Genomic DNA, 24987 nt, shown 5'->3' on the forward strand with positions numbered 1-24987 from the left:
ATATATATATATATATATATATATATATATATATATATATATATATTCAATTAAATTATTTAAATATTGTATAAGTAATAAAGGTGTTATAACCTATAAATTTAATTGCAGTCTGATACAGGCTTAAGAATGTCATAGGAATTTTCGGCCGTTCCGAAAGTCACTGAAAAAAGAGTCAGATATTTTCTGTAAGAAAGACAAACGATTGGCTACCATGTGGATCACACATTATTCCCTAAGTTGTCACTTCCTGAAGTCCGAAGTCACAACGACGAGACCAATCATATCCGATTGTTATCATTACAGTTGAGTAAATATTGTCCGTCGAAGAGGATTACGAGATAGCTTGGTTATTTATTAAGACTCTTGTGGAAACTAAAAGAACACGTTCGTCGGAGAGTGAAAAAATAGCAAGCATATACGAAAAGCGTGATACTGTGCTTCAAAGGAAACATATCCGTAAGGACACGAGACGAATCTAAAAAGAAGAAGAAGAAAAACTATTGTCCGACCGAACACGATCTCAACACGGCAATTGTAGCAAAGAGAGGTCCGTCTTCGTATGCGAAATGATAACCTTTAACTCGATGATTCTTACTCTACACGTTGCATTATCATTACATCTATAAATAAGAATGATCGATAGTTTCTCTCACTTTTGTCAAACAGACGCGCATAAACGGGATGGTGACTTTCTTCCGCTTAATTTCGTCGGGAATCAAAGTCGTGCGCTTCACTGGCGACGTGGAGTTTACGGAGACCCGAGTCGCTTCGTGCCGCTATTGGTCGTAGATAGACATCTGAAACAAAAAACTCGTCTTCGCCTTGAGTCAAATCTGAGATCCCATTGTATCTTCTGGTGGATAGTACGAGAGTAGAAATGTTGATGGTTGATACACGGATAAACGTCAGAGCATCAATGGTTGTTCTGCATTGTCAATTGTAAACGATGGTCACGCGTCTGAAACAGAACCTTCACGCGACCGTTCTTCTTGTCGATACTTGTTACTGCGAACAATTATATTCTCACAGTTAGAATAAGCTATGTAAGTGCAGTTTGGTCGTTTACCGCGACTGCTACGTACTGAGTATGGATACGGCGTAACAATGATGTTTCGTGGTACTTGCAGCGTGTCATAGCGTCTTAACACTTACGAGAGACGAGCTCGCGACGCTTCCACCGCACGTCGTTGATAGCGCTGCTATTTCGCTCGCAACACGGCAAGACGAGGGACGAGACGATGCTCAGTGGCGATGGTGTATACGTTTAGAATGCACATCGACGGTGTACACTTCCATACACGAGTTCTTCGTATATTTTAACGATGGATCTCTCGTCGGCGCGACTCGTGCATGTTGGATGAGAATCACGAATCGGTGCAAGAGTCAACGGGAAGCCACGAGATCACCGAGTTACCGCGGGATCAACGAGTTTCCGAGTGAGTGCTAGAACGTGACGAACGTTGTCCAGTGATTTCGTCCAGTACTGCGAGAGAGTGTGTTAGATTCTGATCGACGGGAAAGAGCTCGATACACGTGCATCATACAGTTGTGCATCATCGAGAACAAATTTTATAATCACTCGTAGATTTGCCGAAGTTTCTCATAAGTTAGCCTAGTTGTATCAACGTTTTAGCGAATAACGTTGATGAATCGTGGATATGTTGATAATTTGGAGAACTAACAGGCAGTGTTTATTTGAGAGTGTGTATTGATATATCTCACAAATAATGAATGTTACTTTAGAATCACAGAACACGGTTTTAGAAGCATACGGTGAGTAAGCTGTGGTTCTTATTATTGTTTATCTAATAAATAGATGTGTAAAATGCAATGTATAGGGACCTTTTGACTTCACAAAAATCAGTAATTTTGATGGAATATTTCCTTTATAATAGGTTATCAACTCGAAAGACCAGTAGGTTCCTAGGAATTAATATAACATGCATGAGTGTTGCATATTGTTGTTTTTCAGTGAAATTCTCTAATTTTTTAAATGAAAAATATTTAATATTCTATATTCTGTTATATATTTTGTTTTTTAATTAAGTTTTATAGTTTATAGGGACTGATCATCTTTTGGTACAAATAACATAATATTGAGATATGTATATATGTACATAATTTAGAATATTTTATTTATCACATGTGTATTTTGTGTAAAAAATAAACATGTTATCAGTTTTTGCAACAAATTGTATTCTGATTTTAATTATTTCAGACTGAGAGTGTATATGGAATCAAAATGGCACGCAGGCGAAAAACTGATGTTAAAGCATCTGTAAAACCATCCCATAAATATACACCTGTACGTAAATCTAATAGACAAATAGCCAAGAAACAGTTAGAAGAGAAGAAAAATGGAGAGATTTCACAGACATCTTGCTTAAACAATTCCGACGATTCTAAATCTACCAATGAAGATTATAGTCAAGTTCCATTAAAGAAAAATCAAAATTCTCAGAAGAAGCATAGGAAACATAAAGGCACTTCTAATAACATTGAAACTATTAATGACGAGAGTACTATATATGATGTTTCACAATGCAAACGAGATGCAGGAGAAAGTGACAGCCAAGATGATACAGATAACATAATTAGTAAATCAGAAAAACTTAGCCCGGAGGATGTACGACAGGTTGTAGTTGGTAACACAGATCTAGCCAATGAATCCTTATCTGCCCCAGTATCAACCGAGATGGAAGTATGGTCAGAAGATATAGAGGAAACTATAATCTGTGAAGAAATGGAAGTGGAAGAAGATGGTGCTAATTTATCACAAGATAATGTTATGGTTGAGGAAGTATTACTTATGAATGAAACTAATTTGGAAAGCAAGGATTTTGTGGAATTTACTGTGATACAAAATGAGGATGGTACTAAATCTATGGTGATGACACCTAAATCTGAAAATATTTCAAACGATGAGTATCATGTTATTCGAGAAAATGTTAATAGTGTGTGTACCAATGCACCAGAAAATTCCATATCAATGATACATACAGATGAATCAAGCAGTGAGACATGTAATGTTACAGATTCCAATGTAGACAAACCATATGTTAATAAAAAAAAAACAGTATTAGAAGATCAAGCTGGTAAGAAGCAAAAGAGTGGCAAAACAATTTATGATGAAATAAGAGAGGAAATTTCAGAATCAATGTCTGGTAAAGTTCAAATATGTTCTGTCAAGGATTATTCTGATTCCACCACCGAGATGTTGGAAGATAACTCTACATGGGAAAGCAAAGACTCACAAACAAAAAGTGTGTATAAAGATTTGTCAAAAGAAGATACAGTTTCCAAACTAGATAAACTGGCAGATATGCAGATAAGTGAATGTTCAAAGGAAATACAAAAGTTGGTGAATGATCTTTCTAGCATGGAAAGTATTGACTCTCCAGTACAAACTCCACTAAATGTAGAAAAATTGTCACCGGTAAATATTGACGACGAAAGTAGTTCGTCGATATTAGATAAAATGGAGCAACTGCATCGTCCAAATAATTCTGTCAGCTCTCACGTTACAGACATATTTTCGAAAGCTATAGAGCCCAATAATATAATAAAACCTCAAGAAGAAGATATTTTAAAGTCCGATTCTTGTAATGATAAAATACAATTTACAGATCAAGTTTCAATGAAATCGAAAATTATACAAGATAAGAAAAATACGAGTCAGCAAAAGAATACTGAACATCTAGGAATTATTGATGAATTACAAGATAGTGAAGGAGACAACAACAAAGTTGATAATGAAGATATGAAGCTATGTAGTAGCAGTGAAAATAGTAACGATACTCTATTGTCACTAACCAATTGTAAAACTCGGGAGCTTGATGTAAAAAATGTAGCAAGTAATGCAAATGATATTGACAAAAGAGTTGAATTCAGAAGTCGTAGTGGAAGCACAGATACAACAGGTTCTGAAAGTGGCTCAAACAGTTCGGGTGTAAGACGAAGCAGTAGAATTCGATCTATTGGATTAATGAAGCAAAGGTATAAGTGCATATTATTTATTATTGATATATAAAAATTAATTTATTATTGATATATAATAATTAAATTATTACAATATTTAATTTGATATAATTAAATTAATAAATTAATTAATATATTAAAATTAATGATATATAAATATTAATATTATTGATATATTAAAATTATATATAAAAATTAATATATGAAATTAATAGAGTAAAAATATTTAGATTACTTTTTGCTATAATTATATATTTCAATGAAATTGCATATTAATGAATTGAAATATTATGTTTATGTTAAGTAATATAATTTGTGAATGAGTGCTCTTAAATTTTTTAATCAAAAGTTCAACGTAGGAAAATTAACTTATTTTCAGATCTCGTGGACGTGGCTTGGTTACAAAGCCTAACATAGACACTTCGAAAACAACTTTACAGCAAGAAAAAGAAAAAGTAGTTAATAATATAAATCCTGCAATAATTCAGGAAATAAAAATAGATAACTCCGAAGCGCAATGTGATAAGGAAAATAATTCTAACAAGATATCGACGTCGATTGATACTTTAGCTCCGTTAAGTACTAGTTATAACACTACAGGATACGATTCTGATTCTTCAAAGCCGGTTAAAGTAAAATCTCGCTGGCGAAGATCAAGCGAGCTCGAGATGGGAAGTTCCAGTGCAGGATTTGGATATCTTACTACTACTGTATCAATGCTTGGGTCATCTATTGCACCATTATCTGAATCAGGACGTTCTGTACCTATTTGTGCAGGAGAGTCTACATCTTCAGAATCGAAATATACTAGCACAAATATAAAAGCTAGTATAGAAATGGAGCAAGTTAAAGACACATTATCAACATCTAATAACGTTTCTACTGTTTCAACAATAGCACAAATCTCAAAAGCTATTGGAGCAAAGATTCCTTTACCAATGGTTCTTGAAACACAGGATAGGGAAATGGAAGAAAGACTGAGTCAGTTTGAGCACTTGAGTGAAAATTTATATCTTACTGAAAGGTACGCGCATAAAATAATATAAATTGAGTTATAAAAATCAACTAATATATTAATGATATTTTCCGTTGTATGTATAAATATTGTTTTTCGTAGTAGACAATTATTTTGTACATAGATAAGATATTACATATTTCTAATGTTTGTTGTTAGATATACGAACAAGGAAACTAAGAGAATGGTATGTGACTGTTTCTTAACTGAAGAAGAAATTGAGAGAGGGGAACTTGGTTGTGGGGAAGATTGCCTTAATAGACTTCTTATGATAGAGTGGTAAGTATTCATTTTTATAATATAAAGTGTATATTCAATATTTTATAATTTACGTTTGTAAATTTTGTACAAAAGAGATATTTAAAGCAAAGGATAGGAATAATGTTTTTTAGAGATAAATAAATATAATTAGTAAATTAATATAGTACAATAATAAAAATAAATTTTGCAGATAGAATAATATATTTTTTCTTGTTTATATATTATAGCGGACCTAGATGTGTGGTAGGGGACAGATGTACAAATAAGAGATTTCAAAATTGTGAATATGCTAAGTGTGAAGTATTCCGCACGGAGAAAAAAGGTTTTGGATTACGCGCTATTGTTGATATAGTAGCGTAAGTAACATTTTAAGCTATTAAAAAATATATAGAGATTCTCATAAAATATGGTAAAAATCGAATTTTCCATTAAAATTTTCTATTTTCATGTTATTTTTACAATTGCAGAGGCGAGTTTATAATGGAATATGTAGGTGAGGTTGTGGATCCAAAGGATTTTAAACGTAGAGCAAAAGAGTATTCTAAAGATAAAAACAGACATTACTATTTCATGGCATTAAAATCTGATCAGATTATAGATGCTACAATGAAAGGAAATATATCTAGATTCATCAATCACAGTTGTGATCCAAATGCGGAGACACAGAAGGTAAGCGTCTACATTATGCTATCAACTAATTGAAGTAATTTTTTATATATTCAAACATACAATGATATATGTTGTATCAATTATTTTCAGTGGACAGTGAATGGGGAATTACGAATAGGATTTTTTAATAAAAAATTTATAGCTACTGGTGAAGAAATTACATTTGACTACCATTTTCAACGTTATGGGTATATTTCTTGATTATATATTTTTTTATTAATAATTACAAAACCAGTATTTGTATATTATACGCACACACACACACACACACACACACACACACACACACACATATATATATATATAAGTCTGTACCAGTTTCTATTTTTGAGTGGCATTTTTTTTACATTTAAACATTAGGAAAGAAGCTCAAAAGTGTTATTGCGAAGCACCAAATTGTCGAGGTTGGATAGGTGAAACACCTGAAGAGGAGAAGGAGAAGATTGAAAAGAAAGAAAAACGCGAAAAGGATATAAAAAAGAAGAAAGAGGAGAAGAAACCTACTGATTATATGGAGGATGAAGATGTGAGCATTGTGCAATGGATAATATTACTAATACTATATCCTAGAGTTGATAAGTAGTTTTTTTTTTTTTTATTTTATCTTTTTGTGTTTTATTTTAGTTGGAAGAAGAAATAGACAAGCTGTGTTCGGGTGGCTTGAAAAACCGTGCGCACACATTGACATTAAGCCGACTAATGGTTCGTAGCAGAGAACTAGAACACAGAACGCGTTTACTACGTCTTATACAAAGTGGCGTGCAACCGTGTCGAAGATTATTTCTGGATTATCACGGTTTACGTTTAATTTGGAGTTACGTTATGGATATCGCAACGAATGATACAGAAGAAGCTCAACAATTTCGCTTAGAAGTGTTGAAAACTTTAAATACACTGCCAATACCTAACAAGACAATGTTAATGGATAGTAAGATATATGGCGTAATCGAGAAATGGGCGAAAGGTTTATATCTTTCTCCAAATGCCGATTCTCCAGAAGACGATCAGGTTAAATCGAGGATGACGTGCGAAGACTTAAGCAGTAATTCTGACAGCAACGAAAAGAAAAGTCCTGAACATTTGAATGACATTCCAGATAAACGCAATAATAATATTGAAAGTTGTTTGGCAGTTGACGAAATTAAATTAGAAACTCCAGAACAAACTCTTATTCCTGATTTAGCTTCTAGTCTTCTTGCTGAGTGGTCCAATCTTAAAGAAGTTTTCAGAATACCAAAAAAAGAAAGGATTGAACAAATGAAGGAGCATGAAAGAGAAGCAGGTTATATATATATAATTTTAATAAAATATAAATAGTATTTAAAGCCCCAAAAAACTCATTCATTAATGTTAATTTAAAATTATTTTAATTTTATTATAGATCGCGGATATAGAGAAGAATTGGAAAAAGAAGACAAGAGAGGAACATCTTATGATAGGTATGTATTTTTGTATACTTAATGAAAATATTCTACTATGGTGTAAATAAAAAAGTTAAACATTCTTTTATATTATATACAAAAAGTAAAAAAGTTTAATAAGTTTAAACATTAATTGAGAAATTGTTTAGCAGTTACTTTAAATATTTATCATAATGTCTTTAAGTATTAAGTTTTAAGCATTCAACTATTAAGTATCTTAGAGCCAAAGAACCTATTATTGGACCTATGTAAATCTACTATTAAACATTTTTTCTTAGTTTAGGAGTGTAGAGAATAGTTTTTACGAATATGTTTGATATTTGTGACTATTTCTTCGAATTGTTCTGTCTCAATTAATTTCATAAATTTTTAGACATAGATCTGATAGATATAGTCGAAGCGAAATGGATAAACGCGGTGACAGAAGACGAGGACGAGAATCTCCAGAAACTGAACACAGTAGAATAAAAGAGAAGAGAGTAGAAGAACGAAGTAGCCTAGTTCCTATACCACGGATGACAAAATATGAACGTAGGCAATTATTTGCACTGCAAGTCGCGAAGGAAGAGGAGGAAAGGCAACGTCGTCAACAACAAGAATCGTGGCAAGAACACGAGAACAGATGTATGGCATTGGGTATAGATCCCCATACCACTGCCATGGTTGATCCTCAAACAGGTTATCCTGTTTTTTATAATCCGTCATTGGGTCAATGGCAACATTATTCCACTCAAGGTAATATACAAATGTAATGAGCAAATTCTACGTAAATATTGACATTTTTATTGTTTTATTGGCATATATCAATTGTTTTATATATTATAGAGTGTAATATTCTTATAGATGGAGGAGAAGTAACACAACAGTGTACACCTGTATATGTAGGCCCTCAATCTACTAGTATAATAGGCCAGACTTCTCATGTACTACCATCAACAATAACAACTGATATATCATCTGGCATTACAAGTGGCATCTCACCTGGTGTGCCACCAGTAGCTTATTCATTAAGTCAGACAACTGTGTTCAATCAGACAACATCTTCCTACTCTTTGATATCACATCCACAACCGTATTCTGAGGGACAACTACCTCTTTCAAATAATTTAGTGTCTGTTGGTGGAACACCACCAATATCAATTCAAACACCCCTTTATAATCACATCGAGAAGCCCGCTGATCAACAATTTACATCTACGGAAAACCGACCGCCGCAACCTGAAGTTCCGCCGATAGATTTGCCACCGAAATGGAAGAGTGCAACAGATAGCAGAGGTAGAACGTACTATTACCATGTGAAGGAAAGAATATCGCAGTGGCTACCTCCGCCACCTGATCATATCGGAGTACAACCAGACTCTTCGTCTACTTCGGAATCTAGTGAAGAGTCGAGCTCGTCGAATGAAGATTATGAAGATCTCGATGACGATCATACCGAAGATCAAAGGAATGACGATACAGAGATCAGCAATGTTTCAACAGAAAGTCCTTCAGGCACATCTAAGTCAAATACATCTAAAAAGTTAGGTGGTCACAATTTGACTGGAAGTTCACTGCCGTTTACCGAGCCTAAAAAAAGAAGAGAAGGACTGGTACAAGAAAGGATTATTAGTGTGAGTATACGTTTATTTTTAATGTTTAGTTATGTTATATACATATTTGTGTGTGTCTTACGTTAATATATTAATAAATTATAATAAACAAAATAAATTATAAAATTGATTTTTTATTTTATATATTAATTATTACATATTTATATTTTAATTATTATATATTTATTTAAAATTTCTCAAAATGTAGAGTTCAAAATTTTCATTTTATTTTCGGCAATTTTAAGCAATCTATGTTATTTACATTACAGCCACGTAGGGAAGAGGATCGTATTGATCACAAGGTTTATAAAGAAATAAAAGAAAAATTACGACGGCAAAAGGAAAGAGCAAAATTGAAAGACCATGTTGAAAAGTTAAGAAAACATCGACGAAGTAACAAATCGAAATCTCATTCGCGACATGGTTTGAGCAAGTTGCAATCGACATCAGCCGAAGTGTCTCCTATGTCCGAAAGAAAAATTAAGGATACATTTAGAATAAATATGGCTAATGTAATGGTGCACTTTTTAAATCCGTATAGAAAGAATGACTGCAGACAAGGCAGAATAACTAATACTGAAGATTTTAAGCATCTAGCCAGAAAGGTATATGTTGATTTTATTTTAATACGACAAATTTGGCTCACGGCTAAGCCCGTTGATTCTATTTTTACTTCTTGTTTCTAATACATTCTGTGTATTCTGTTATAGCTAACACATTTTGTACTCGCAAAGGAATTAAAACATTGTAAAAGTGTTGATGAGTTGCAATGCAATGAGAACGTTAAGCACAAAGCAAAAGACTTTGTACGTAAGTACATGAGCAAATTCGGCGCAGTGTATCAGAAAGGTACAGACGAAGATTAATTGGGTAATTTATAAAACGAAATTGTTATTTATTGCACGGGCTCTTTGTCTACTATGACATATATTTAGGTAATGCTCGTATGTAGATAATACACATTTGTAATTGCATTATTGTAAAATAGGCAAGTTTGTATATGCGTGATAAAAGTTTTCATGATTTAGTGATTAATAAATTAGCAAATTTTTAATTTCCCACAATTCTTTGTGTGTGTATTTCAATATACATTCATTTACATGCTGACTACGCATGTTGTATCTTTTATAAATATTGTAACTTATATGCCAATACAATGTAAAATACATACTTGGATAAGATACTATATTTGACCTACCTTTTTCAATATTTATCTTGTAGTGAATATTCAGCCAATATTTATTTATATAATTACGAGATGACCTCTTGTAAATAATACATTATACATAAATTTTTAACTGCTTCATACTGAGTTGTTGTATGTGCTTTTTTGGCTTGTGTAACATTTACAAAAACTAAACAATGTGGAAGGATAAATCTTGCATTTATAAATTTAACTTTATATTACCAACATATTTTGTCTATACATGGTACAAAAATTGATTCTGTGATGCGTGATCTTCGAAACAAAAGCAATGTAAGGTATCAAATAAAAAGAACTCTATGTTTATTGTAGTAATTATTATTTCTTGATTGCCCTGGTAAAAAAAATTATAAAGAACGATAGAATAAAAATAATCATTTTCTATCGTTTTGAATATTGATTTTAGTTCATAAATTTACAAAATGTGAATAATATTCTATCATATACAATAGAATACAATAGATAGTAATAGAATTTCTATCGTTAGTTTTCTATAGAATACAAAATCGGGGATAACCAGATAAAATACGATAGAATTCATATCTGAACTTACGAGCGTGAACGATACAGCTTAAAGAAAACGATTCAAATTGATAGCGTTATCAATTTGAATCATTTTCTTTAAGTATCTTTTTTTTAAGTATCGTTCACGTTCGCAAGTTCAAATATAAATCCTATCGTATTTTATCTGATTATATCCGATTTTGTATTCTATAGTAAACTAATGATAGAAATTCTATTACTATCTATTGTATTCTATTGTATACGATAGAATACTATTCACATTTTGTAAATTCACGAACCAAAATCCATATTCAAAACGATAGAAAATGGTTATTTTTATTCGATCGTTCTCTATCAATTTTTTTACCAGTTTAATATTTTTTTTTATTATGCCCATTTACATACTACGCATTATGATGATAACTCTCTCTTTAGGACTTATTATAATCTAAGTATGTAAAACGTAGTTTTTAAGTAGATTAACAACAATATTGGGCAGAATGAGAAATATACATATAATAAAGGAATATTTTGGTATAGAGATCGTGAAAAGGTCTATTTTTTAGATAAAGTTGTTAAGAAAATTTTATATATTAAAAAGTTTGTACAAATTTCTTTGTTGAGATTTGAAAGAATTCATGAATAATTGCATAATGTCTTCAATTCTTTAATAAACAATCACAATATACAGTATCTAGACAGGGGGGAGGGGGGGGTGTGATCTGAAAAAATAACTTGGAAAAGAATCAAGATATGTTCATTTTTTGGATGTAGCCTTCAGAGAAATAGTTGTGTCAGAAATTTAGAGATGGCGCGTTCATCTACACTTTTTATCTACAATCAGAAAAGTATAATGTACTTTATTCTCCTGTTTTATTGTACAGTAGCCAGTGAAATTTTCGATCTTACGGAAAAGTAACGATTTGATTGGTAATTGCGTCGTTTCTTGCTATGTGACAAGAGTTGTCATGTTCTATAGGAGCTGCTATTTTTATTTTTCAGTAGATAGTAAAAGTTTATTGGGAGGAGAGAATTTCTTTAATTATCAGTAAAGTTCGTCAAAAAAGAAGAAAAATACATTATAAATTCATTATTCTACGAGCACAGGTAAACAATTCAACAATTTAACAGAATGTACCGTATGTTAAATGCATTAAACAGGTTAGGTACTGTTTTGATTTAAATGATATTCTTAAGTAACAATGTGACAATTATTAATGTAAAATTAATTGATTCAAATTTTAGGAATCTTCATATAAAATATTTTGCTTTTCATGTAATGGACATATTAGAACCAGAATTAATTTGGGTTAGTGGAAGATGCTATAGATTTTATGAAAGTAGTGCGTGGAAAAGCATTCATACATCAGCCCCATATATGGAAGATAAAGAATTAGTTTGTTCAGAGGAAGAACTTGAAAGTGATATAGAAATAATAGCTCATGATACATGTTTTAAACATAGCTTTTATGTGCCTAAGTAAATATTTTTTTTAATATATTACTTGAAATATTGAACAAAATATAGAATATTAATTGATTATTTTGCTCTTATATCATTCTAGAGTCTTCTATTCATATATAATTGGTGCAAAAGGTACAACACTTAAAAAATTAGAAGTTGAGACAAAAACTACTATAAATGTACCAAAGAAGGAAAAAGATGGAAACATTGGTAAAAATAATTCTATATTACTAAGAACAATTTAAACGATTATTTTATACAATTTGTAATTTCTTAATGTTACATATGTTCATAGTTATTACTGCACGAGATCGTAAAGCTGTAGCATCAGCAAGACATAGAATTGATTTATTAGTGGAAACTTCAAGGAAGAAAATACGTTATACACATTTTTTATCAATACCATTAAATACAAAAAAAATAATTGATAAATATAATTCCTTTAAAAATGATATATTGGAGAAATATGACAAAGCTACATATAATATTGATGAATCACTATTCCAAACATCATCCAAGTTGCACCTTACCATTGGAATGCTTAAATTACTTGATGATAATGAGAAAGAACAAGCTGTTAATGCTCTTAGGAATTGTAAAGAAAATATCATAAAGTAAGATAACACATTTTGATCTGTAAATAATGATAAACTTGTATTCTTAATTAAATATAATGTATATTATCATTTTTATCAAAATAATAATTTTATACCGTAAATATATGACAAATTATACCGAATATTATGTGAGCAATATTTTAAAAATCTTGGGTAACATAATTGTATAATTTATTGCAGCCCTATCCTTGAAAAAGTTGGACCACTAAATATACATTTACAAGGAGTTGCATGTATGAATGATGATCCTGCTGAGGTTAATATTTTATTTGCACAAGTTACCCACAATGAAAAATTACAAGAACTCGTTGATAAAGTTGCTGATTACTTTATACAAATAGGTAAATAATATTTGTCATATAGAATTAAATATTTTTTACTACATATAATGTCTATAAAAATATAATAATTTGTATTATATAGATTTCTTAAGTATTGTAATCTATGTAATCTTGTAAAACATGCATTTATGAAAATATTACTTATATTAATATTGTTTATATAAAATTAAAATAATTAATAACTACTAATTTTAGGTTTAATAGAAAAGAAATATGAAAGAGTTAAGTTGCACATGACTGTAATGAATACATCATTTAAAGATGATAAACAAGCATATAAAGATAGATTTAATGCGAGTGAAATACTGAAGGTAATACAATATATATTTTTATATAAAAAAACTACATTTTATATAAATAATTTAAAAAGATCAGTAGTATAAAAGTATATATAATATTCATATTATGTGTATTTTGTTTCAGATTTACGAGAATACACTATTTGGGAAAATTATATTTAATCAGATTGATATATCTGAACTTCACACTGCTACAAAGGATGATTACTATAAGTCAATAGCTAGTATTACTTTTTAAGTATAAATACTTGCTATACTTATAGCAATTGTTCTTTTGTTACAAAAAAGTAAGTTATATATGCACATATTTTTATATATTTTTTTCTTTTTATGCAGAACATCAAAATGGAAGTACAATATTTTAATATATTAGAGAATGATTGTTCTAAACATAAATTGTATATTTACATATGTACATATATTGAATTTTAATAATTATATAAATACATTCAAATTATGTCTATAATTTACTAGTAATATTACCATGCATTTAAACATGCAATAATATAATAGAAATATAATTCATATATATGTATGCAGTCTAAAACACAAGACATACAAAATCACATGTAAAGATAGAACATATCAACTTGAACATGAGGACCTATTTAGTCGCATTTCAGATATTTTTGATGAGATCTTATTTATAGAATCCATTCCATAATATCGTGCACTCTGATTTATCCATAGACGTAGTATATGGATCCATCCATGGACCCCATATTCGGCCAGAAAAGAGAAGCCAGTATGTATAGCTCCTCTGTTCTCTGTCTCTTTCTGCACAGACAAAGTGTGCAATAAGATTTAAGTAAGACTTTTACTTACCAGTCTAGTCGGAGTACTGTTGCACTCTATAATATTATGGAAACGAGAAATGGATGCACGTGCAACAAAAAAGTGACAAAATAGGAAGAAAACTATAGCCCCTCTATTCTAGCTCTTTCTAGATGTTGGCTTCACTCTATTAGACGACAGAACATAGGACATTCGGAATCCATGCATACTATGTCCATGGATTTATCAATATTTTTGAATAATATCTCGAAATTTTACGTAGTTTAGAAAGTGCCAAGAATCTTTGTATTCAGATTTGTCATGCTCTACTTTCATACATTTGTATGTCTTGTGTCATCTTGTATATCATTTATATATCTTTTACATATCATAGTTATAGATAAGTCATGATAACAGCTGAATCTTAGTCATGTATTTCCCTTATCAAATGTTTACCTAAAAGTTGATAAAGCTCAGTTTTTATCTGTAATCTTATTGATGCTTAACCTTCTACTAGCATTTAACAAATAATATTAATGTGTGATTACAACATGTATCATAAAGCTATGAAATCTTTATAAATAATGATTTGATAGAAACATGTAATTATTTCTTTCATAAAAAGAGAAATATATGTGTTTAAAAAGAAATCAACATACTATTTTTATCTTGTATTTATAAGTAGGTATACCACCTAAATATATGTTACATGTTTTATTATATATGATAATTTTATGTTTTATAATATATGTGCTAAGTTTGTGGATTATAATTGGTGATATTCGTAAATGTAAGGGAAGTTTAATTAAAATATTTTTAAAGACAAATTAGGAACATAACCTCCAAAATATTAATTAAGTATAACATGCAATAAAATATAATCACAAATTGGTGGCATATAGAAAAAGAATTTCTCTTATAAATTTTATTTGATACATTATTACGTTAATTTCAATATAATAATCTTTTAGATGCATGTTGCACATATTCTGTGGATATATGTATATATGTATATGCATATGTTTAATTATCTCTGAATGTAAAAATGTTTTTTTGTTTTCTATGTAAGATAACATTTAGTCGTATTAGTATTTAAGAATCTGTGCATATATACTTAGATAAATATTTAATATGTAGCATTACATCAGCTTTATTAAGACATATATAAAATATGTTTTGTATATACAAATAATTTCTGCTTCCAACTAATGGTAATCATATTCTCTAACATTGCATTTTCTGTAGACATAATAAAAATGCACGGTATCAGAAGAATATTAGTTTTCTGCACAATGATAGTTATCTTACCAGTTACACTTTTAATAATTCCTCTATATCTACGGCATAGTCTCTATGCAGATGTTGCATATGCTGTAACAGAATCTGATATTATGGAAATCAACGATGGAGTTTCGTCTATATTTTGTTCAGTAAGAAGGAATATATTATTTAAATTTATCACTTTTGTTATTATGTACTTGATATCAAACAACACTAAAAACCTTTATATTTTTAAAATATTATGTAGGATAACATTAATTGATACAGATCAGTATAATATTACATAAGAATTAACATTACATATTATTAATATCAATTGTCTTTTAATCAGGTTGTATGACATTGTCATACGGTATTTTACAAAATATTGTATTTTTATAGGAACATACAATACAGATGAATGGTACCTTCAATGCTTTTCAAATGACACAACGACCAGAAGTAACATCATATCGAAAACATATAAGGCTGAAAAAAAGCATGAGTTTGCCAGATGACACATTAGAATATTGGGGATTTTATTTACTAAAAGGAGCGACTGTAGTTCTCTCTGTGTGTTCAAGGTAAGCAAAGTAAGAAATATAAATGAATTATTATATGTTATATGTTGAAGTTACCCTGGTAAAAAAAGTTGATAGAGAACGATTGAGAACAATAGAATTTTTATCAATTTGTATTGTTTTCTATAAGCTCTATTGTTCGCAAGAGTCAACATTCGCGAGCATCAGATATAAATCCTATCGTATTTTATCTGGTTCTATAAGAATCGGATTCTATTTATATTATATAGGAAACTGACGACAGAAATTCTATCACTATCTATTATATTCTATTGTATACAATAGAATACTATTCACATTTGTGAATTCACGAACCAAAATCCATATTAAAAACAATAGAACGATATAATTTTATTCTATTGTTCTCTATAAACTTTTTTTACCAGGTTACTGTCTATAAATATATTTTTTATTAATTTGTATGCATAACATATTTATATAAAAACAGTATTAATTTAGGTTTGAAGGAGCTTCTATATTAGTGGTGAAAGGAGAAAGGAATTTACAAACTTGTGACTTGTTGCAACACAACAATGAGAAGGAACAAACATTTTTTATGCCAGGTGCCAATAAACAAGTTAAAATAATATATGAATCAAATGCGCAAGAGATTGATTCTAGTGAAATATTCGAGACTGTTCAAATGCATAATAATAATAATACACAATCACATGCGAATGTAAATTCTAAAGATCTTTTAGAGAGAGATTTTGAAGTTTCTACAACAGATAATATAAAAAATACAAAGACACATCCAAATTCAATAGCTTCAGAAAGTGAAAGTAAAGGAGAGATATGGTATAATAAGGCGACCCTTTACATTCACAAATATAAAAACAGTTCTCGAACAGCAGCAGTAATCAACACTAGAGAAGCGAGATATGCTACGAATAGACAACGTAATACGAAGAAGAACAGGAGGAAAAGAATAACAAACGATAAAAAAAATATTCAAAATCGATCCAGAAAAATGCGTGTAAAAAAATTAAAACAAATATTGTATTCATATTCATTCAGCGAAAAAGATATGAATAAACGAGTGACGGAGATGGAAAGTAGCAGACTGAACATCGAAAGAATCAAAAGAAGTCGAGAACTCATAGAGCCATCATTGCTAGATCAAGGCATTAGACACGGAGGTAATGCCGATAAAAATATGTCTGAATCCAATGAGGCGTCGTCCCTTTCTAGTTTCGAATATGACTTATTTAATTGTTATGGCGGATCAATATTATTAGCACACGAGTTCGATCCTTCTAGCCAATGTACTAATATTAGCTATTTAATTGGTGGTAAACATACACAAACAAGTCACCACGTTGAAGATAACGGCTATTATTATTATATTTTCTACAGCGATAATGACATCGTATCCAATGATATTTATGCGCTCTTCGATATATATAAGCCGACTTTTCAGTATGAGAATATAACCAAATCGTGTATTAATCAAACCGAATGCTCATTTTCTTTAAATATGTTATCGTCGGCCAGAGTGATTGTTGAGATCCCAACTAGAGATGGCATAGAGCACAGTGAAATGGATGATGTTAGTATGCTGATTTCTACATGCCATCCGCGAATGGGTGCATACGTTATTTTTCCAATTGCAATAATGTTTCTAATTCTTGGCTGTGCTTTCATGTGAATATGTATAGCTCTATATATTTTGATTCATAAAGATACTCTCCAAACTAAATGAATACCAGTTGTAGAAAATATAAAAGTATTATTCTGTTAAAATTGCAAGTGTGAATTTATTTAATGAAAATTTTTGGTATAGGGGTCACATAAAGAGAGATTTATTATATTATCTATATTGTATATTATAAATGATTTATTTATAAGTTGAGTAAGACTGAAGATCTTTATATAATGACAGATTTATAATGTGTAATAAAATACAAAAAATATATATGTTCATTATGCAGTATACCATTTATTTAATACACATATACAACATATAAACTTCAAATAAGGAAACATCTGTTTTATATACGTTTAATGTATATTATATTTAGTAAGTTATAGGAAATCTAATAATTTTAAATTATTTTGTCTCTAGCGCAATAACTGTATATTACATCTAATGTCCATCATAGAGACTTCGTCATTTTCATATTTTATTTTCTATTGACTGTGTAGAAAACTTAAAAAATTGGAATGTCCAAAATGTATTCAAGCATTCGTATTTGCCGCACAAAACTCTATTATAGTGACGCAAGTTACTATGGGTAAACATCATGTCCGGTCATGCGCAATAACTGTCGATAAACGAAATACCTTGAAAATTTTTGTATCCGTGAAACAAATTCTCCCCTCACTTACGAATGTTTGCAACGCTAATTGGCTCTATCCCCAACAGATCTGGCCGATAGCAATCTTGTGCGCCTATAAAAACGTCGAAATTTCCCCGGCACCGTTAGCAGCGCCATAGTGCGGCAATCGCCGAGAATACTCTCCGTGACGCCATACGAACCATTCCACACTCTTCCTTTCCGTTGTCCTCCCGTGAGTGGAACATGTCGCATACTTCTGAACGGCGGTAAGTTCGGTCTTTTCTAGCTTAACGGCGAACCGTTTTCGCGTTTCCATGTGCTTGAAAATCTCCGTACGGCTGCTATTGTTGCTGATTTCGTGCTGCGTGAATTTTCACGCCTAGCGAGTTAAAATACGACTGCGAAAAATAGTGCCGCAATCGGGACGGAACGTACGGGACACGAGACTGACAACATGGCGTGCCATTCGTTTTTGTCACATTGCTCGCGGGAGATTAACGGTGATCGTGAGCCGCTTCCGTAGCTTATCTTAACCTCCTTGTCGCGTGGCCGTAACGGCGAAAACCCCGATAGATTTATCCGGGGCGGATGTTTCCCACGATTTCGCCATCGAAGTATGTCCCGACGGCGTTCTCGTGCGGTGAAGCTTTCCCCGTGTCCGCCACTCGACAGGCTAAACACGTTTTTCTATCGCTCCGGAATTACGTAATAAAATAGCGTTTTTCGTACGATTTTCGTTGAAAAATCAGTTCGAGCATCGTAACTGCAACCAGGCGCGCCGCGCATAGCTTAAAAGCATGGTGTTTTGCATACTTGGCTTGCGGCTAGAAGCAACACGTTTCGTATCTTTTCGGCCACGCTTCCGCGTGAGTCACTGTCAAGTTAGTCGTTCGTACTAAATGCAATTTTTATGCCGAACTCCGCACGAACCCGACTTCGCTCCGGTCGAATTTGTCGTGTTTATTTGTGCAGTACTCAAAAACTTAATTGGCTGTTAAATTATATCTAATTTGTGTAAAATTTCGATATATGCGCTTTATAAAATTAATTTAAAACTTCGGTTCTCAAGGTCACGTTGATTTTAAAGTGATTTGTCATCGCATGATTATCATGACTAATATTATCAATTTCTCCACATAGTGGTGATCATGTAATTTTTCCCAATAATTGGAAACATGAAAAGTAAAAAATTTTATGTAAAAATTTCATATTTCTATTGTTCAAAAATAGTTACAAAATTGCTAAAATTGTTTTATCTGAAATTTTTTCACATTTTTATTCCTAGAAAAAAATTGTGTATTCTATCCAGTCAGGTCATAGTATACAATCCATCATGCTCTTAAGTATGCTTTTTTTTAAAATGTATTTCTGTGATTTTAATGTTTATAATTTAGTTTATAAGAAATGCTTATATGCTATTCTTTGATTACATATCTTTATTATAAAAATAATGTAGTGAAACATATGTAAAAATATATATTTTTTGTGATTTGCATCTCATCATTTTATTAAACCAACATAATAATTCATAAACATTGGTATTTTTAGAATTAATAATATATTATCTGTTTCAGAAATGATGATCAATGGCCAGGAGATTCAAAAAATGGCCCTAGTGAAAGTGAACAACCCACATACGATGGGCCTCCGGGAATGGACCCTGATGGCATCATCGAGTCCAACTGGGACGTTGTGAGTAAACTATCTGCTACCTTGTAATTATATATTAAAGAATAACAGAATTTTCTCTTTCATTTATTATTATGTGAAGAATTTCTTATCTTGAGATAAGATAATTCTGAGTTGAGAATACATATTCTTCCTTATAATATAATCTAGTAGGGATAACTGCTACTATTTCAAGAAAATTCTTTGAAATATTTATTTCATCATTGATTTTTTTACTTCTAATTAGCCTTGCTATTAAGTGTTATATATTGTTGTTTCATGATTTATAGAATTATTAGGAGAATTAATTAAAAAAATTTAATAATTTTGTTACATATTTATTGTAACAATTTTCTTTCGGATTTCTAAACAATTGAGTAATCTTGACATATTTAGTTTATTTAAAGTTGAGTATAGTTTAGTTAAAGTTGAAAAATTAATATATAATATTTCCATGCGAAATAGTGATTATCTTATTATATTTATATCAATTTTTCTTCTAAGAAAACTCACAGATTTTTGCCAACAATAATATATTTTTATGAAATTATGTAGTCATCATACGTATAGTTTCTTTGATAGTTTATAAAATATATACTTTAACATAAATAGGTTGTCGAAAATTTTGATGAAATGAACTTGAAAGAAGAACTGTTGCGTGGAATATACGCTTATGGTTTTGAAAAGCCATCGGCAATTCAACAACGTGCCATTTTGCCATGCATTAGAGGACTCGATGTTATTGCTCAGGCCCAATCTGGTAAGAAGCTTATGCAGATTTGTAATGTGTGACATGTTGATATATATATATATATATATATATATATATATATATATATATATATATATATATATATATATAGAGAGAGAGAGAGAGAGAGAGAGAGAGAGAGAGAGAGAGAGAGAGCATATATTATACAATATTATAAATTTTTAACAATCCATAGGTACTGGCAAAACTGCAACATTTTCGATATCGATTCTTCAACAAATCGATACTAGTATTAAAGAATGTCAGGCTTTGATTCTCGCACCAACTCGCGAGTTAGCTCAGCAAGTAAATGATTTGTTCAATATCTTGAATAAAAAATTCTATTAGAATTAAAGGAATATTGAACTCTAATATAAAATACTTTAATTTCTATTTAGATCCAGAAGGTCGTTATTGCGCTAGGTGATTTTATGCATGCTGAATGCCACGCGTGCATCGGTGGTACCAATGTACGTGAAGATATGCGTAAATTAGACCAGGGTGTCCATGTGGTGGTTGGTACACCCGGAAGAGTTTACGATATGATTAGTCGAAGAGCGCTACGCGCAAGCAGCATTAAACTGTTTGTATTGGATGAAGCCGACGAGATGTTGTCGCGAGGATTCAAAGATCAAATCCACGACGTTTTCAAGTTATTGCCCAATGAAGTGCAGGTATATGAGATATTTTTTTCTTAGCATTATAGATTTGTTTGACTACAATTACCATCTAATAGATAATTTTATTTTAATTATTAGAAAGTATCTTTTTTGGACAAGTCCACAAATCGTACAAGACGAAAAAGTTGCGGTATACCTTATAGTAGTCAAGTTAACAAATATATTATAAGATACAGGTGCGTCGTAACAGTGTCAAATTTATATTATAGGTTTGACATACACTGTTACCATCGAATGTATTATATATTTTTTTGTCTGGAAGTAATAGTTGCCTAAAATGCAAACAATTATCATGGCATAGCACTCCTAATAATGATCGTTAATGTCCTAAGATGGATTAGTCACTTTTAATATCTCTGTGATAGCAGCAATAATTTACAATAGCTGTTACAGCATGATGCTACTTTATATTGCACATGTATAGTTATTTATATAACAACTCGGCATATTAATATATATGCCGATTATTTATTTCTTCCATCAACATGTAATATTGATTATCACATTGTATCAACACATGGTTTTTCACAAACAGCTTGGTTTTCATGTCTCATGCAACTTGATTATCTATTCCAGGTTATTCTATTATCTGCCACAATGCCGTCAGACGTTTTGGATGTATCCAAATGCTTTATGAGAAATCCCATTCGTATTTTGGTTAAGAAAGAGGAACTCACCTTAGAGGGCATTAAGCAATTTTTCGTTTACGTTGAGCGTGAAGATTGGAAATTGGAAACTCTTTGCGATTTATATGATACTCTGAGTATTACTCAGGCTGTTATCTTCTGTAATACGCGCCGTAAAGTAGATTGGTTGACTGAGAGTATGCATAAACGAGATTTTACTGTCTCGGCTATGCATGGAGATATGGAACAAAAAGAAAGAGATCTCATTATGAGGCAGTTCCGCACTGGGTCATCCAGAGTTTTGATTACTACCGATCTTCTGGCGCGTGGTATAGATGTACAGCAAGTGTCGCTGGTCATTAACTATGACTTGCCTTCTAATCGTGAAAATTACATTCACAGGTAAATTATATATTACATAATAAAAATATTCATAATTTAAATTACAATCTTGTAGAATTAATAAAGTGTAAGTTTGAGCAAAACAAATTTTAATCACGAAATAAGATTATTATATAATTTTTAAACAGGAAATAATGTTTCTTATGAAGATGTGTGTGTATATATATATGTATGTATGTGCGTATATTAAATTTTACATATATATATACACATATATACATATAAGCTAGCGAGAGATTCCATATATATTTTTAACTTAATTTGAGCAATTAATATGGATAACTAAATTAGATATTCCGATAAAATATTTAAAAAGACAAGCTATGTATTTTCAGAAAGTATAGAAATATTGACGTAATGTCAATCTTAGCAACTTTAGAAGAATGTAGCGTTTTTACTATCGTTTTTTATATTCACTAAAACGTTGGAATTTTATGTTACGTTATGATAATCTTTCTTTTTCACATTACAGAATTGGTCGTGGTGGTCGTTTTGGCCGTAAAGGTGTGGCCATTAACTTCGTGACGGAGGATGATAAGAGAACGTTAAAAGATATTGAACAATTTTACAACACTCACATCGATGAGATGCCAATGAACGTCGCTGATTTGATCTAAGCCCAATTTTATTGGCTATAATTCATTATAATAAAAAAAAAATAATAAAAAGTAAGTGAAATAAGAAGCTCTCAGCTGATCTCTCATGGTGTGTGAGTATATATATGAGTGAGTTGATGAACTATATCGCTTATGTAAACGCGATCTACCAAAATATTCCAACATTTTCGTATTCGTTTCGATTTATGATAGTAGATTACGGAAATAGCTATCTGTTGCGCTACAGGAGTTAGTAGTACAACATTATTACTATTAGTATATTACTACTGTTGCCGCTATCGATATTGCTGCTCTGCTACTACTATTACTACTACTACTATTATTACTATTATTCCTATCATTATTGCTATTAATACTATTATAAATATTAATATTATTACCATATTGTCGGTACTGGCTGGTCGGGATTATTTTTATTTTGATTTTTAATAATAATATTACAATATATCACGCTACAGGGTGGAAAGAATAGAACTAAAGTGTAAAGAGCGCAGCCCGGTGCAATTTGATTATATATTATCCCTATTGCAACAGGTCAAAGATTTTACTTTGTCCGGACTTGATTTATATTTTTACCCCATTGCAATGGTTACTATAGAGATCTTGAAATCTATCCTTTTGAGATTTTTCAATCCATCTGTTTCTCCTCAAGATATTTCTAACTGGATGATCCGATCTATGTTCAGCATTTTTTGTTCGATGCTTTTATCACCGCGATTACAACTCGTTTGTCTAGGCAGAGGTTTAGTTGGGTATTGGAAGGGGTACTTTAATCACAAGCGTTGTCGCAGAAGATATACATTCAAGCTTAGATAATATGAATTTTTGTATATCCTAAATCCCCCAGGTGCACACCTTCATATTAAATAAAGTGTTTGACCTTTTAAAAGAGTGTGGTCTTTGTTATTGCGATCTTTATTATTTTTTTTCATTGAACAATCCAATTTCGCAATGAAAACCCTGAATGGACAAACTGTATACGAGTGAGATTCTTAAAAGCTCCGCTGTTGTGTCACCGTGAGCGGACTCCGCGTCGGGGATAAGTTTTGCGGTTTATATACCGAAAAAGTTCTCACAGTTCTTTTTATTTGTATTTGCAGGCAGTTTTGGGCAGTCCAGACGTGGGCGAGATATTTTTGGAAATAAAGACCAGATTTCCTGATTCAAAATAGAAGTTTTGTAAATCGATTACCTTTCTAAACTCCTGCTTCTTATGGGCTCTAACACTATATGTATTTTCTGTACCTTTCTTTTATACTTTTACATTATTTTTATTAATAATTGGCTTTTGAAAATATTTTCTTTAGGTTTATCAATTAAATTCTTTGTAAGCATCCTTTATCGCATCATTCGCAAGTTTTCATGCACGATTTGGCATTTATTATCAATGCGAGATTAAATTAAAATATACAATGTGAGAACTTTTGTATCGTGTCTTTATAATTAAAAATATTACGATACGTAATCTATCGTCGTTATTAATCGCAAATTAGCAGGAAACGTTAGTAATAGTTTTCGAAAATTTGAGTAAATGGCAAGAGTTATCTGTAAATGCTGTAGATGCGAGATGTAATCACAGGTTTCTATTCGTTTTCAATACTATTATTCGCATAATCGATATGCGATGTTATGCCAATGCAGTTTCTCCTCAAATTTCCGAAAACTAGCTATTAAAAATTCTGTAAATATTATAAATTAATCTTGACAGAATGGACAATCGTGTGTCTATTGTATTTATATATATATATATATATATATGTGTGTGTGTGTGTATATATATATATTATATATATATGTATATATATATATATATATATATATATATATATATATATATATATCTCGTATAAATATTATTTATAACTGAGAAATGTGAGTATATAAACTGGATATATATAATAAACGTGTGATTTATTTATATTATTGTATTGTCAATACCATTAAATGGACTAAGCAAACAAGCATATATATAGAATTATGA

The 24987-nt window shown here is 30.9% G+C and overlaps 4 protein-coding genes and 1 long non-coding RNA gene across 10 annotated transcripts; 4 read left to right on the plus strand and 1 right to left on the minus strand.

Moving 5' to 3' along the window:
• On the minus strand, positions 1-1232 carry LOC116845545. Its single transcript, XR_004378265.1, has 2 exons — positions 1086-1232; positions 1-1008 (listed from the first exon to the last, which is right to left on the minus strand). It is a non-coding gene; the product is annotated as an uncharacterized LOC116845545 (long non-coding RNA).
• On the plus strand, positions 196-10449 carry LOC116845495 (probable histone-lysine N-methyltransferase CG1716). 3 transcript variants are annotated; one of them, XM_032818250.1, is made up of 15 exons: positions 196-550; positions 1131-1776; positions 2222-3999; positions 4361-5005; positions 5156-5275; positions 5485-5613; positions 5725-5926; positions 6017-6114; positions 6287-6452; positions 6551-7208; positions 7308-7365; positions 7721-8082; positions 8191-8960; positions 9209-9544; positions 9650-9805. In XM_032818250.1, exons 3-15 carry the CDS (start codon positions 2246-2248, stop codon positions 9803-9805), a joined length of 5454 nt encoding a protein of 1817 aa, XP_032674141.1. In that variant the 5' UTR covers positions 196-550; positions 1131-1776; positions 2222-2245. The 3 variants fall into 3 exon arrangements, with proteins under 3 accessions (XP_032674141.1, XP_032674152.1, XP_032674160.1); XM_032818261.1 differs by lacking the exon at positions 196-550 and having other exon boundaries at positions 1291-1439; XM_032818269.1 differs by lacking the exons at positions 196-550; positions 1131-1776 and having other exon boundaries at positions 2246-3999; positions 9650-10449.
• A 1047-nt stretch (positions 10450-11496) lies between these two features.
• LOC116845539 (activating signal cointegrator 1 complex subunit 1) lies at positions 11497-13642 on the plus strand. Of its 2 annotated transcripts, none has more exons than XM_032818304.1 (7): positions 11497-11808; positions 11893-12126; positions 12212-12321; positions 12407-12725; positions 12909-13069; positions 13265-13380; positions 13493-13642. In XM_032818304.1, the coding sequence occupies exons 1-7, from the start codon at positions 11780-11782 to the stop codon at positions 13604-13606; spliced, it is 1083 nt and encodes a 360-aa protein (XP_032674195.1). In that variant the 5' UTR covers positions 11497-11779; the 3' UTR covers positions 13607-13642. The 2 variants fall into 2 exon arrangements, with proteins under 2 accessions (XP_032674195.1, XP_032674206.1); XM_032818315.1 differs by having other exon boundaries at positions 11501-11754; positions 11940-12126.
• LOC116845507 lies at positions 13512-17729 on the plus strand. Of its 2 annotated transcripts, none has more exons than XM_032818290.1 (4): positions 13512-13655; positions 15388-15572; positions 15805-15986; positions 16443-17729. In XM_032818290.1, the coding sequence occupies exons 2-4, from the start codon at positions 15399-15401 to the stop codon at positions 17629-17631; spliced, it is 1545 nt and encodes a 514-aa protein (XP_032674181.1). In that variant the 5' UTR covers positions 13512-13655; positions 15388-15398; the 3' UTR covers positions 17632-17729. The 2 variants fall into 2 exon arrangements, with proteins under 2 accessions (XP_032674181.1, XP_032674172.1); XM_032818281.1 differs by lacking the exon at positions 13512-13655 and adding an exon at positions 14682-14823.
• A 633-nt stretch (positions 17730-18362) lies between these two features.
• On the plus strand, positions 18363-24471 carry LOC116845525 (eukaryotic initiation factor 4A-I). 2 transcript variants are annotated; one of them, XR_004378261.1, is made up of 8 exons: positions 18363-18528; positions 19837-19954; positions 20543-20690; positions 20878-20987; positions 21080-21355; positions 21938-22389; positions 22862-23057; positions 24107-24471. XR_004378261.1 is itself a non-coding variant. In XM_032818293.1 (7 exons), the coding sequence occupies exons 1-7, from the start codon at positions 18506-18508 to the stop codon at positions 23004-23006; spliced, it is 1272 nt and encodes a 423-aa protein (XP_032674184.1). In that variant the 5' UTR covers positions 18363-18505; the 3' UTR covers positions 23007-23898. The 2 variants fall into 2 exon arrangements, 1 of the variants encoding a protein (XP_032674184.1); XM_032818293.1 differs by lacking the exon at positions 24107-24471 and having other exon boundaries at positions 22862-23898.
• The last annotated feature ends 516 nt before the right edge of the window (positions 24472-24987 follow it).

The sequence above is a fragment of the Odontomachus brunneus genome, unplaced genomic scaffold (genome assembly GCF_010583005.1).
Source record: "Odontomachus brunneus isolate Ranch 3 - 2012 unplaced genomic scaffold, Obru_v1 Obru_scaffold_004, whole genome shotgun sequence".
NCBI lineage: Eukaryota > Metazoa > Arthropoda > Insecta > Hymenoptera > Formicidae > Odontomachus > Odontomachus brunneus.

What these genes read in the sequence shown, in the direction of transcription:
- LOC116845495 (XM_032818250.1), top strand. Translation starts at nt 2,246, where the DNA reads ATGGCACGCAGGCGAAAAACTGATGTTAAAGCATCTGTAAAACCATCC. An exon ending in AATTTATATCTTACTGAAAG is followed by an intron (nt 5,006 to 5,155) that starts GTACGCGCATAA and finishes GTTTGTTGTTAG; the next exon opens with ATATACGAACAAGGAAACTA. An exon ending in GCTATTGTTGATATAGTAGC is followed by an intron (nt 5,614 to 5,724) that starts GTAAGTAACATT and finishes TTACAATTGCAG; the next exon opens with AGGCGAGTTTATAATGGAAT.
- LOC116845539 (XM_032818304.1), top strand. Translation starts at nt 11,780, where the DNA reads ATGTACCGTATGTTAAATGCATTAAACAG. An exon ending in GGAAAAAGATGGAAACATTG is followed by an intron (nt 12,322 to 12,406) that starts GTAAAAATAATT and finishes ATATGTTCATAG; the next exon opens with TTATTACTGCACGAGATCGT. An exon ending in TGTAAAGAAAATATCATAAA is followed by an intron (nt 12,726 to 12,908) that starts GTAAGATAACAC and finishes AATTTATTGCAG; the next exon opens with CCCTATCCTTGAAAAAGTTG.
- LOC116845507 (XM_032818290.1), top strand. Translation starts at nt 15,399, where the DNA reads ATGCACGGTATCAGAAGAATATTAGTTTTCTGCACAATGATAGTTATC. An exon ending in TTTCGTCTATATTTTGTTCA is followed by an intron (nt 15,573 to 15,804) that starts GTAAGAAGGAAT and finishes GTATTTTTATAG; the next exon opens with GAACATACAATACAGATGAA. An exon ending in GTTCTCTCTGTGTGTTCAAG is followed by an intron (nt 15,987 to 16,442) that starts GTAAGCAAAGTA and finishes GTATTAATTTAG; the next exon opens with GTTTGAAGGAGCTTCTATAT.
- LOC116845525 (XM_032818293.1), top strand. Translation starts at nt 18,506, where the DNA reads ATGTCGCATACTTCTGAACGGCG. An exon ending in TCGCATACTTCTGAACGGCG is followed by an intron (nt 18,529 to 19,836) that starts GTAAGTTCGGTC and finishes TATCTGTTTCAG; the next exon opens with AAATGATGATCAATGGCCAG. An exon ending in CGTGAAAATTACATTCACAG is followed by an intron (nt 22,390 to 22,861) that starts GTAAATTATATA and finishes TTCACATTACAG; the next exon opens with AATTGGTCGTGGTGGTCGTT.